At 33.4% G+C, this 12,654-nt stretch overlaps 1 protein-coding gene across 1 annotated transcript; it reads left to right on the forward strand.

Moving 5' to 3' along the window:
- The first annotated feature begins 704 nt into the window (after nucleotides 1-704).
- Nucleotides 705-8,968, forward strand: LOC120326335 (vitamin D 25-hydroxylase-like). Its single transcript, XM_039392609.2, has 9 exons — nucleotides 705-1,043; nucleotides 1,606-1,751; nucleotides 2,084-2,180; nucleotides 2,836-2,945; nucleotides 3,465-3,586; nucleotides 4,728-4,849; nucleotides 5,301-5,445; nucleotides 6,053-6,216; nucleotides 7,228-8,968. Exons 1-9 carry the CDS (start codon nucleotides 783-785, stop codon nucleotides 7,543-7,545), a joined length of 1,485 nt encoding a protein of 494 aa, XP_039248543.2. The 5' UTR covers nucleotides 705-782; the 3' UTR covers nucleotides 7,546-8,968.
- The last annotated feature ends 3,686 nt before the right edge of the window (nucleotides 8,969-12,654 follow it).

A 12,654-nucleotide genomic window follows, 5' to 3' on the forward strand; every position in this document is an offset into this window, starting at 1 on the left:
ATTGAGGTAGAAAATCTGCAAATGTACAAAAGTCGAATATTTGCAATGTCATGTTGTTGTGTGTCAGATCATGTTGTGAGTAAGCGTTTCCGGGTGAAAGAGTAACATACCCTTTGGGGCCGTCTTCTATTTAAAATGTGACATTTTCTCGGCGAACCTCAGTTGGCCATGATCATAAACTAGAATTCATAGAGCTTTCGAAAGCCTAAATGCTGGGGTAAATGTTGAATAGCATAGAATTCTCCTATTCATCCGGAGTGAGAGAGAAAATCCAATAAGACAGCTTATTGCTAACTACGCCATTTCGTCCAGTGCAACCAGATATCCGTCTAAGAATCATGTACAATATTTTATATATCCAACAGTGTCATATTAATGAATAACTTATTTGGTAAATGCGGACTGTGGATGTTGTGAAATTGCAAAAAACCTAAAAATATTTACCACAAAGTATACTTTTTTGATAAATACGGCACTGATGTAGCAAACAAATATTTATGCATTCTTTTCAGGCTTCCACTCCTTTCCACTGCTTTGTATAAAAAAACACTAGAATGTGAAGAAGCGAAGCTGATTACGAAAGAATAGAAGAATCTTTTTGAATTGAAATCGCCGCACAAATTTATTTCCTTTATTGCCTACATATCGTCTAACATTGTAGCTGTTTGTGGAAATCATTTTTCTAAGCGACATTGAATTAAAATACCGTTTTAAATGCAGAATTTAATTATTGCAAGCTCATGTAAAATTAAACTCGTTGATATTGTTGAGAGCCTTTCAACATGACTGCTTTCGAATATATCGACTATCCAACGGTTTTCTCTGGTGTGGCAGCGTTTATGCTATGCTGCTACTTACAAAAAAGACCAAAGAATTTTCCACCGGGTCCTCATGGTCTCCCTCTTGTTGGGTATATTCCGTTTTTTGGAAAAAATCCTGCGGAGACTTTGAGACAAATGAAAGAGAAATATGGATCGGTTATGTCTGTTCCATTTGGACGTGAAAATTGGGTGGTTCTGAACGACTTTGACGTCATTCATGAGGTGAGAAAACGTTTAATAATTATTTCAAGATATGTTATAAGTGAAGAGCATATCACGGTGTAAAAGAATTACCATTGATATATAATAAGTTTAAATATATATAATCGTTTATAAAGATCACATCGATTGTCTAATAATTGTCATTCGACTTATAATCCACCAAGACCTGCAAACCCCCAAAATGCAACCTGCGGCGCAATGCTTCGTACTTTCAGCACAGAGAGTAAATTGACGCGTAATTTGTGCGTTGAGCAGCCAATACCAAATCTCAAAGCCATATTTCGATTCTTTTATTTGATTAGCTTATTATTAGCTGAGGGGTACTCAAAACGAGAACTCATGTCACTTGAAAAATATTTTAGAATCTAGATAGATAATAACTTTTGTGCAAATCGTTCAAGATTACTTACACCTTGGGTTCAATATACGCAAACAGAAAGTCAAGGCTTGATTAGATTTTCTTCACTTTTGCGAATAATTAAAAAAAATCATGATTTTTCTTCCGGTCACCCTGCTGACTTGAAATAATTCTAATCTTCTGTGATATGTTATACCTGTTCAGGCACTAGTGAAGCAGAGTGAAAAGTTTTCTGGACGACCTCATAACATTGCATACGAGCTTATATCTAAAGGTGGAGGTTTTCTGAACTTGGATTACGGCCCAATATGGAAAGCTTTGCACAAATTTGGTGGTTTGACTTTAAGAGGGTAAGTACTCTGAAGCAATGAATTATTAATATTATTTCATTATTATTTCAATGCATCACTTAATTTCCTAATTTCCACGCTTCAGTATTTAGATATAGTAGCAGTCACTAGACGTGTATTACTTTTAGTTTGATTATTAATTTCTGCGCGATATTTCAACCCAAAATAGCATTTTTTGATATTATCGCTGACCTTCAAGTGAGCCCGGAGATCTGTTTGAATAACCCGGTACTTAGCTAAAGTATTACCGGCACATATGGCGCAATGGCAGTTTATTTGAATATTTATTATTTGTTATAATTTTACTGACATGTTATAATTTTTTATAACAGGGTTGGAGTCGGCAAAAAAGAAATGGAAGAAAATGTTGTCGAAGAAACGAAGTTTTTGATAGAAACTTTGGCAACACAAAATGGACAGCCATTTCAAGTAAAGTTTCATGCTATTAACTCTATTTACAGAATCGTTTAAAACAGTGGTTTTTGGACTTTTTGATGGAATTGAACTCCATTGAAACAATCCATGGACTCGAGGAACCTCTGTGCAATAGTTCATTGTCTTAATTGGTATAAATATATATGAAAAAATACTGCCAAAATAAAGCTATATTTAAAGTGTAGCGCATTTGATAATAGTAACAAGTCTATTGTCATAAAACAAAACCCGTGTTACTTGAAACATATTTTAGCGAGAACATAGTTTTTATTCAAGATGTCAAAGATTACGGAAATTTACACACGCAATCAAACATTCGAGTTTTCATCTTTTGTGTTTTTTACAAATCAATGTTAGGCGCATCGTGCATTATATTTTTTCGGAAGGCTAAATTCCAAACGACGAGGCATTTACCACTTGAGCAGTCACTGATATTTAACGATATTTATTTGGGCTAGCTGATGAAAAACACACCACATTTAGTACAAGTAACAGTTCTGTATTTTGCCCATATATTTTTGGTTTGCTTATTTATTTGAAGATATCAGAAATTTCACAAGTATGAATATTAATCACCGAATATAGCATCGTAAATTAGTACATTATACTATTTTACATAGTTTAATTTGGTCTTTCTTATTTCTTTCAGATGAAATTGACCCCGGCGGTTTTGAATATTATTAGTCGTATAATATTGGGTTCAAGATTTGAATACAACGACCAAATGATGAAACAAATAATTGAAATATTGAGAAAAAAGTAAGTATTATTTTAAATACATGAGAGCAATGATCAAATATATTGGCACGACATATGCTCAACAATAGCTAGAGATAGATTACAGATTGAATAAATAAGACGTTTCACGCATAGTGAGACGCATAGCGAGAGAGTTCTGTATAAAAAAATATTACACGATTTGTCTAACTGAAATAGATCCTCCGGATACGATGGCAATCCTTGTTCATAGCGAGAGTATGGAAAAGTAAATAAAATGGAAATTATAATAAAAATATCTCCATCAAATGAAAAAAGTATATGTCGTCTTTTACGGTTACAAAATAAAGCTGAATATCAATTCAAAGAGAAAAATTTTGGATTGATATGTATATGTACGACAAAATTATCAAAAACCTAAATCACTTAAATTTAAAACTGCCAGCTACACACCAAAAATTCTGGAATATCAAATAAAATCGAACAAGAGAAGAGACCAAATAAAGGTGATCAATTTTACATTAATTTTTGATATTTTTAATCTTTTTTCAAAATTCACAGTTTTGAAAATTCGCCTCATTCGCGTATGATGGGTACGCTTTCATTGGCTCCTATATTGAGGTTTATCCCTCCATTCCGCAATATTGCAAAGGTTACGGCTGATGATGCGGACTTCTTGATTGGTGAGAATTATTGCATATATTTGTCTATAGTTTAAAATATTTTGGCTTATATAGTATTGTGGCAACGTATGCAAATGTGTATCTAGATTCGCTTGGATTAATACTGTTTCAGGCGATCTTGTGTAGAGAAGCAATACTTTCCAGGAAAAAAATTCACAATTTTGAAAGATCATATTACGATAGGGTGGAAAAAGGTATAAACAATAAATTTACAGATAATATAATTAAATTCTTTTTTAAATTTACTATTTTTTGGAAAAGTATTTTTTAGGACGATTATCCCCCCTATTTGCTCTGATTATAAGTTTACAGAAATGTTGAACTGGTAATTTAAAAATGAAAATAAATATTTCTTCAAAACAACCTTTTTTTTTTATTTCTCCTATTATAAGAGGTTTATTCATGTCCTTGGCTCCGAACAATGACCTGTAAAAGAACCACTGATATCAAACGACATGTAATTTCTGAATCTCAATTTTACTCCAGAAAAATAGATACCACCAAGTATTTAAATTTCAATACTTTTAAGATGTAAAATCAATATCTAGCAATTCTCCAACACAAAATGAATTAAAATGAATTAAAAATTTAATATAAAAAACCTTTAAGTTTTCTGCTGAAAAAACAATTGACCTAAGAGTAGTTTCAGTCCACCAATAGGTCGAGTAACAATGAAATGTTACGATACTATGTGATGATGGAAATATCTGAACCGAGATATGTGATCTGCAATAACAACATATAGTCAAATCTAACGCTTCAGCACTAGGCAATCTTATCAGTGCTCCCGAAGTATGTGAACCAAGATGGCGGACACCGGAACGTGGTATGTTCAGCAGGTTAGGGATAGTTCATAATTTTATTCCAATTTTTCTATTCATTTTTAATAAGAATTTGGGGAAAAGTGACTCCCGTAGTGTTTATACCTAAAATTATGGCCCAACTCTGACCTGATACACATACTGCGTTCCAATTTTCGCCATCTTATCACCTGAAATTATGGCCTACCTCTAACCTGGTACACACACTGCGTTTCAATTTCCGCCATCTTGGTTCACATAATTCGGGAGTACCCTCGTATCTATTATATATTTGATGATAATAATTTTTAAATTGACATGTATCTTGAATTGGTTTCTAGAATACATACGTGATACTATCAACGAACACGAAGCGAAACTTGACGAGCTGGACATCCGAGACTTCACTGATGCATTTCTCAGTGAGATTAGAAAAAGTCATAAAGATGACAGTGCTTTTAATGTAAGTTCTTTGATATGTTGAGCAATATTAGTTTAAAATTGTACACAGAGTGACAATACAAATCTTGTTGTTTATACGTCTCTCTTACTGTTCTCTCCAAGAAAATAAAATTGTAATACAAGTGTCATTGCTATGATAAATAATGGTTTTCATATTTATCCCAGAGAGAAAAAAAAACAAAAGAGCCAGCTTAATTTATATATTCATATGACGAATCACAATCCTCCAGAATGTTGAACGTCCAGGTCGCTTATGAGTTTAGAAAATTATTTATGTGTTTCATATTCAGGAACTTGTTACTTTTTTTCCCATAAAATTTTCAGAACCAAAATGAAAATAAAAATAAAACACTAACTGGTGATGCAATGTCGATGAAATGGCTGAGCATACATGATAATATATTCGAGTACATTCCATTTAAATTATATTTTTTCTTCAAATTTATTTTCAGAAAGACCAACTCATCTATTTTGTTCGAGATCTGTTCAACGCCGGAACAACAACTACAAGCAGCACTTTGACATGGGCTTTCTTAGCTTTTGCGCATTATCCCAAGTATCAAGAGAAAATTGCGGAAGAAATTCAGGAAACTTTGGGTAAGAGTGTAAATTTTGATTTTTTTTTGAATACAGGCTTCTGCTTTTCTTGGATATAACTGTCAAAAGACTGAGTTTTTAGACACATGTTAGAATAGATCACATTTTGATTTTGAGAAACGAAATTGAAAAAAAAAATCATACCTAATGTAAACTTAATCATATTTTTTTTGAAAGTGCAAAAAATTTGATTTAACCAATTTAGTAACAGTTTTAAGCTTATTGGACTAAACAGGAGATTATCGAAAAAAATGTACTTGAATATATGTTTTGATAACAATGTATTTGGCTCGAAACACAAAATTACGAATATGGAATTGGTGCAATTTAGCAAATTAATAGTTTGTAAAAAAAAATCGATAAATAGTTTCATGACTTATACTCATTAAATAAAAAGTTTCATTTTTAAAACATATAGCACGATTATTTCGATGAATAACGTGATTTATATTGTATAAATTCGTATATACTATATTCATCTGCAAATTCCGAAGTAAAACGAAATTTTGAATTTCTTTCCCTTTTGCTGTTTACGTTCAGACTTTTGACATACTTTCAAAAACACAGCAATTTTACCTTTGTTTTCATTTTTTGTGATATCTTGCAGGCGAGGACGGAATTACGTCAATGAAACATCGAAATGAAATGCCATTTACTTGTGCTTTCATACAAGAACTAATGAGACATAGATTGTTGGCTCCAATGAGCGTGATTCACAAGACCACCGAAGAAGCGACTTTGAATGGATACACTATTCCGAAAGACACGAACGTAAGTTGGCTAATGAATAGATTTCGTTATTCCGGTATTTGGAATTGCATGATTTTCAGTTTAAACAAGACTTAAGACAGGCAGCTACTTTATAGTTAGTTGTACTACAAAAACGGCGATGCAGACTCCACAAAGGGGTCGTGTTGAAGTATTAGTTTTGTATTGACATAAAACATTTTTGACAGGATACATGTTCATGATTGAACGTGGTCATATACGATCGGCCGCATTCCATTACATGTAATATTTCAACTAACGTGCTTACTTAGGAATTTCAGTTTTTCCCGACGCGATGACATTGTGTTAAAGCGTTAAAATTTACGTTGTTGGCATAGCAGATTATTTATCACTGTTTAAAATTCTCTACACTCTTACTCCACCCAAGATGCATTAATCAATGAATCGTTAGATATCAATACTTTTGTACAATACCATCATTTTCCGTTCAAAAAAAAGTGATGGGTATTGAAAATTGTAATCACACGCGCTTATTTGTGCCAAACTTTATATTTACAGGGCAAGATTGTATTATAAAACCGTTTGTTTATTTAAAAACAATGTTCAGCTTTATAATGTAAACTTTCGCCAAATGCAACTTCAAATTCAACTTCAAAACCTATTTAGCCATTGACGTATTCGAAAGAAAGCCAAATAAACACTATATAGGCGTACAATAGATGTGCAGTGTGTAAAGTCTGTAAATAATATTGAAAGTTCAACAAACCGTAGGGAAATTTGTTTACAATAGTTTCGAATTCACGCACCGAATAATCAGTTTATCAATGTGCAAATAACTGATCACCTTATCGAACGTGCACAAAATTAATTTCACAATATTTTAAAGAAAATCAGCCGTCTTACAATCGTTGTAGTTAAATAAATTTACGTTTGTGCTGGAGCAGGCATTTAATCGCATCCAATGTGCGAAACATCTAATACCAAATAATTTTGGCGAGATTGAGCATAATATATATATATCAAAATTAATGCTTTATTCAAATATTTTTTCAGGTCGCTCCAAATCTCTGGGCGGTTCATTTTGACCCGGAACACTTCGAAAACCCGGAAGAATTTCAACCTGAGAGATTTCTCGACCGTGACGGTAAATTCATCAAATCCAATCACGTGATCCCGTTTTCAATCGGTCCTCGACACTGCATTGGCGAACAACTTGCAAGGATGGAAATTTTCATTTTTCTGACCGGAATCGTACAAAAGCTTAAAGTGGTGCCCGATCAAGAAAAACCATTACCATCTTTCTTTGGTGGGGGATACGGCATGATAACATACGAACCTCCACCCTTTGATGTTATTTTTGAACGCCGCTAAATGTTTTCGTTAATGTCTTTAATACAGGTCAAGTTTACGTCGTTACTTTATGATGGGAAATAGTAATTTCTTATTCTCCTAAAACAAAAAGCTGAAATCATCACGATGAAATTTGATAGTTAAATTTTTTGATATCATATTTTCAAAGAAAATAACTCTTGAATAATTATAGTTTGCCAAAAATAAACCACCGCGTATTTATTATAAATTAATACACGATATGATAGAGATTTTTGACTGATGTCTGATATTCTTACTTTATTACCTACTTCACGAAATTGTAAAGTTTCACTCCTCTTTAAATCAGGCAAATTGGGAAAAGTGAGACAGGCTTTTCCTCGATTACAAGCAAAAACCTGCACCTATTCTTCGCTTCCCAATATATATGTATGAAATTATTAAAAAGATAATTATATTATTGTTCATCAATCAGATGCATATTATAGAGTAAAATGATGTGTACTTGACCTTGTAATTTCAATAATTTGAACGCATTTGGTGTAAAAAATTAAAAAAGTTCGATATATTGGTGATATCTTTTGCCATTAAGTTTGAATTGTACATATTAAGTGTTTGTCCAATTTTTTTTTTCTTCACAGTTTCTTTGCATGTCAGTATTTTAGGGTTTTTAAATATGTTTTTATATATGATTCATGAAGATACCCTACCCCGAACAATGTGGCTAACAATTTAGGACAATAACAACTTTTTTGTAAGGCTGTATCAAATTTTGACGGCCACCACTCCATGTGAACTGTTTAACTAATTTTGATTCAAAATAGAATTTAAAACAAATAGAGATCAATGTAAAATATTTTGTTGTAAATATTCAAATGTTCATTTTGAACTTCATTCATTGCTATAAATTTCTCTGTTATACATTTTGATGCAAACTGGTTCAAAATCTCGTAAGAAAATTTTTCAAAAAATCACGATTCATTAAATCACGATGTTATGTTGCTATCACGAAGCCACAGTTAAACAAAATTTAAAAAAAATTTAATCATTTTTTCTGATTAGTGGCATTGGGCTTCTTATTGCTTGGTTTTAGTTTAACAGCCTTGAAGCCCTTGATCATACATAAATTTTTTGGTGCTCCCGAAGTATGCGAACCAAGATGGCGGACATCGGAACGAAACATGGGTAAAAGGTTAGGGTTAGGCCATAATTTTTTTTCCAATTTTCCTTATTTTAGTCCTATTATCAGTTCGAAGACTAGCCAACAGCCTCCCGTAGTATTTATACCTAAAATTATGGCCTAACCCTAACCTAGTACTTAGTAGTACACATATTACATTCCGATGTCCGCCATCTTGGTTCGCATACTTCGGGAGCCCCAATTTTTTATGACGACTTTAAGTTTGTATATATATATATGATTTTATAATAATTGTATTCGTTGTTTGCTCAATATATTTGATTAATTATATAAAAATATGATTGTTCATCAAATTAGAGGTAGCTGTAGTACGCGACTTTGTTTTAAATTGGCACTAAACGAGCACTTGCGGAAGGTATGTAGGCGAGAAATTCAGATTTCGCTATACTAAACTTGAAAGGAAAATGGCAGAGAGCAGTGTAAGTTACCCCCAGAATAAACCGAACTAAAGTATAGTTTCCCAACTTATTATAAAAGAATTCGCATACTAATTATGAAACCTGCCGCTATTGTTTGTTATGGTCTTACATGAAATGCAGTTCATCAGAGGCTTGATAAGGATTGTGATTAGTTAGATGACAACAAATTTCGAACTACCACAGGTGGCGTTGTCAAAGACTATTATTAACAGTGGTAATCATATCTAGAAATTCTCATCAACCAAAGTTTTCCATGTGGTCCAATTTTTACGTTCTTACTAACATTCCTAAACGCTGCTCTATACGGAGTTCAGCAAAATTTGGAATAGAAGGGCACACCATAATAAGAACAGATAAAACTAATAAAACTTGTTATCTAAGCTAAGGGATCTTTTCCCCTATTATTATTTTACGGCTTACGCATTTTTCTGGCACGGTGGGTCGTCATTATATGAACATTTATTTTTGTTTTTTGAATATTTGAATTTTTCAATAAAAAGGTAATATAATTTCAAATATTTAAAATGTTGTAATTGATTTGAAAACTTTTGCGTAGATGAATCGGCTTTACAAATTTATTGCTTTTAATAAAAAGGCGTGGTCAGTCGTGATGAAAATATTTAGTTATCTCCAGCATCAAGTTAAATACGTTTTTTTAAAGATGTGTATGAGGTAGTCCAGCAAAAGTAAAACCACGGAAACAGCCACCTTACCCATCTCCATTACGAGAAGAAACTTTTTTTATCAAATTTAAAAATACACAAATTGATTTAACACGGTATGAACGATATGAATTTATAGATCATTCGTCGTTTTACATGATAGGTGGGCGATCAGCGTATTTTAGATATGTGTCTTTAGCAAGCCCAGGACAGTCAGTACCTTATGGAAAACGAAAATGTTAGTTTAAGATGAGTTGTACTAGTCACTACATGCAAAACCAATTGAGAGCAAAGTGGAGCTAGTGTGCTAATATTCGAATACATATGTCTGTAATTTTGCTCACTATTTTTATTTGCCATAGTTCAATTCAGTAATCATATTGTACCAAGGACAAATAATTGTAGTACATAATCATAATCGTAACTTTATACCGAGGTTAGCATATTATTCCCCCTACTCCCTACCGCTTCATCCTACCTAGACAAGTTATTGTTATTTCATTACTGACCGTGTATTAGGCATTTACCAAAATAATTATGCAATCTTCCTCCGCACCCCTCCTGTCAAACTGAAATCTTTCTCGCGAAGATCAATAATAAAAAGTATCAGTATTATTTGGGGTTTCAAAATTTCCTTACCTTACGTTAATCATGATAACTGGCGCTTGCTTTATTTTCTTTTTGTAAGATTAGCACCGATGCGGATGCCATGAACAAGAATACCGCTCCAGACGTAGCGATAATAATGATCGCCGCTGTTTTAACCGAGATCATTTCATCATCAGCTGCGTCATCAGTGTCGTCGCTATGGTGATGATGGCTATGAGTGGACTGGGACTCGCCCATTTCGTACTCCATGTGATATTGCAGTGAATTTAGGAGATTCTTTAGATTTCTCACTACTGGATTTGCCAGTTGAGCTGATGTTTCATCACTGGTTTCAAAAAGACGCATATTTAGATGATAAAATTATGGACTTTCATGACCGAGACTCGTGTTCCTATCTGCTACGTTTTATTGAGTTATGTGTTTATGGCTAGTATGTACAGAAACGTTAGAAAATACAATTCGTAATGAAGGCGTGACACAACCTATTTGGACAACTTCAATCTAGTAAAAAATGTCAGCAAAAAAAATAGTTAGTTACAAGATTAGAATTTGTTCATATTTAAAGTAAAAGCTTCCAATGATTACTTGTTACTTGTACTGAGGAATATGCCACATCATGCTTCAGATATCTTCTATTGTGGACACTCCTTGCTCATGAAGTATCGGTTACCGATAGCATAATTGAAAGTCTAAAAATAACAACAGAGCAAAACTTAATTGTATGAACTCGAAAATCGCACAACGGTACAGGTACAGAAAAACCTTAAATTATCAAATTTCATGAAAAGATCGGAAGAAAGGCGTGACGAAGCGTTTGATTGCGACAGAGTAAAAAAGAAACAAATGAAAATTTTAAGTCGATTGAACATTCGATTAAAACAAAAGCGATTTTCTAAACAACCATGTTGCATTACGCATACCATTCTCTCCTTTAGCCCTGTTGGACAGGAAGTGTATATATGAATAATTTGTAATTTTTTTGCTGTTATTGTTTTCCTTATACAAAAAGTACAATAGAAGAACTAAGAGTTAACTCGATGAACTTAACACTGTTGGCATTTCAGTTTGAAATTAATTTTTAAATTGAAGGTGCGTGTAGTTTACCCGGGGTGTTTTGAAAATGCTTTGAAAGTCACGAACGATAAATTATTTCTTGACTTATCGATCGACACTTTCCCGGAGTTTTGTTTTGAAAAACGCCTCATAAAAAACTTAAGTTTTTATTTTTGAGAGGATGAAAGGTTTATAATATATAAGTGTGAATTTTTATGAATTTTTTGACCCCTCTTTTCTACCAAAGAAGTCCTACTTGCAATGTCAACATCTAATGTTTAAACCAATCTGCTGTCGTTTCCGAATACTTTCGATGGTTATGTGCAAGAAGATTGCTGACTGCTCAACGTCGTAATGCAGTTCTATGGGTTGCAATTTAGAAATACTTCTAAAAGCTATTTCCATAAATCGTCATAACTTATCTTTTGTTAAAGACCTCTGGAATATAAACCACAAAATAGTAACCAATGGATATTTTATTCATTCAGTGTCGCATTTTCGATATTTCATTCTTCATTCTATCATGCGCACAAGTAGGAAATAAATTATTGAAAACTAATATTCATTTAACAATAATATTATATTTCTGTATTTCAAGTCGTTCAGAACATTTGGGCAGTTCATTATAACCCAAAATATTGCGAAAACCCGAGAGAATTTCGACCAGAGAGACATTGTCTAGGAGAATAACTTGCATAAATGGATCTTTATATATTTTTAACGGGGTTAATACAAAAGTTAAAAGTGTTTCGCACCCTGGCAAGTCCCTTCCTTCATTCAATGACGGCGTGTTCTGCATGGTTATATACGAGCCACCCAGTTTGATGTTGTTTTATTTTGTGATTGCGAAAAATCACCTATATATAATTGTAAGCAATAACAGACAAACAGACAAACAGACAAACAGACAAACAGACAAACAGACAAACAGACAAACAGACAAACGGACGAACGGACGAACGGACGAACGGACGAACGGACGAACGGACGAACGGACGAACGGACGAACGGACGAACGGACGAACGGACGAACGGACGAACGGACGAACGGACGAACGGACGAACGGACGAACGGACGAACGGACGAACGGACGAACGGACGAACGGACGAACGGACGAATCGGACGAATCGGACGAACGGACGAACGGACGAAAAGCCCAGGACAGTCAGTACCTTATGGAAAACGAAAATGTTAGTTTAAGATGA

This window comes from Styela clava, chromosome 1 (genome assembly GCF_964204865.1).
Source record: "Styela clava chromosome 1, kaStyClav1.hap1.2, whole genome shotgun sequence".
Lineage (NCBI taxonomy): Eukaryota > Metazoa > Chordata > Ascidiacea > Stolidobranchia > Styelidae > Styela > Styela clava.

Excerpts from the sequence above, each read along its gene's own strand:
- LOC120326335 (XM_039392609.2), top strand. The coding sequence starts at position 783 with ATGACTGCTTTCGAATATATCGACTATCCAACGGTTTTCTCTGGTGTG. Across the intron at positions 4,850-5,300 it reads AAGATGACAGTGCTTTTAAT|AAAGACCAACTCATCTATTT; the intron begins GTAAGTTCTTTG and ends ATTTATTTTCAG. Across the intron at positions 6,217-7,227 it reads CTATTCCGAAAGACACGAAC|GTCGCTCCAAATCTCTGGGC; the intron begins GTAAGTTGGCTA and ends ATATTTTTTCAG.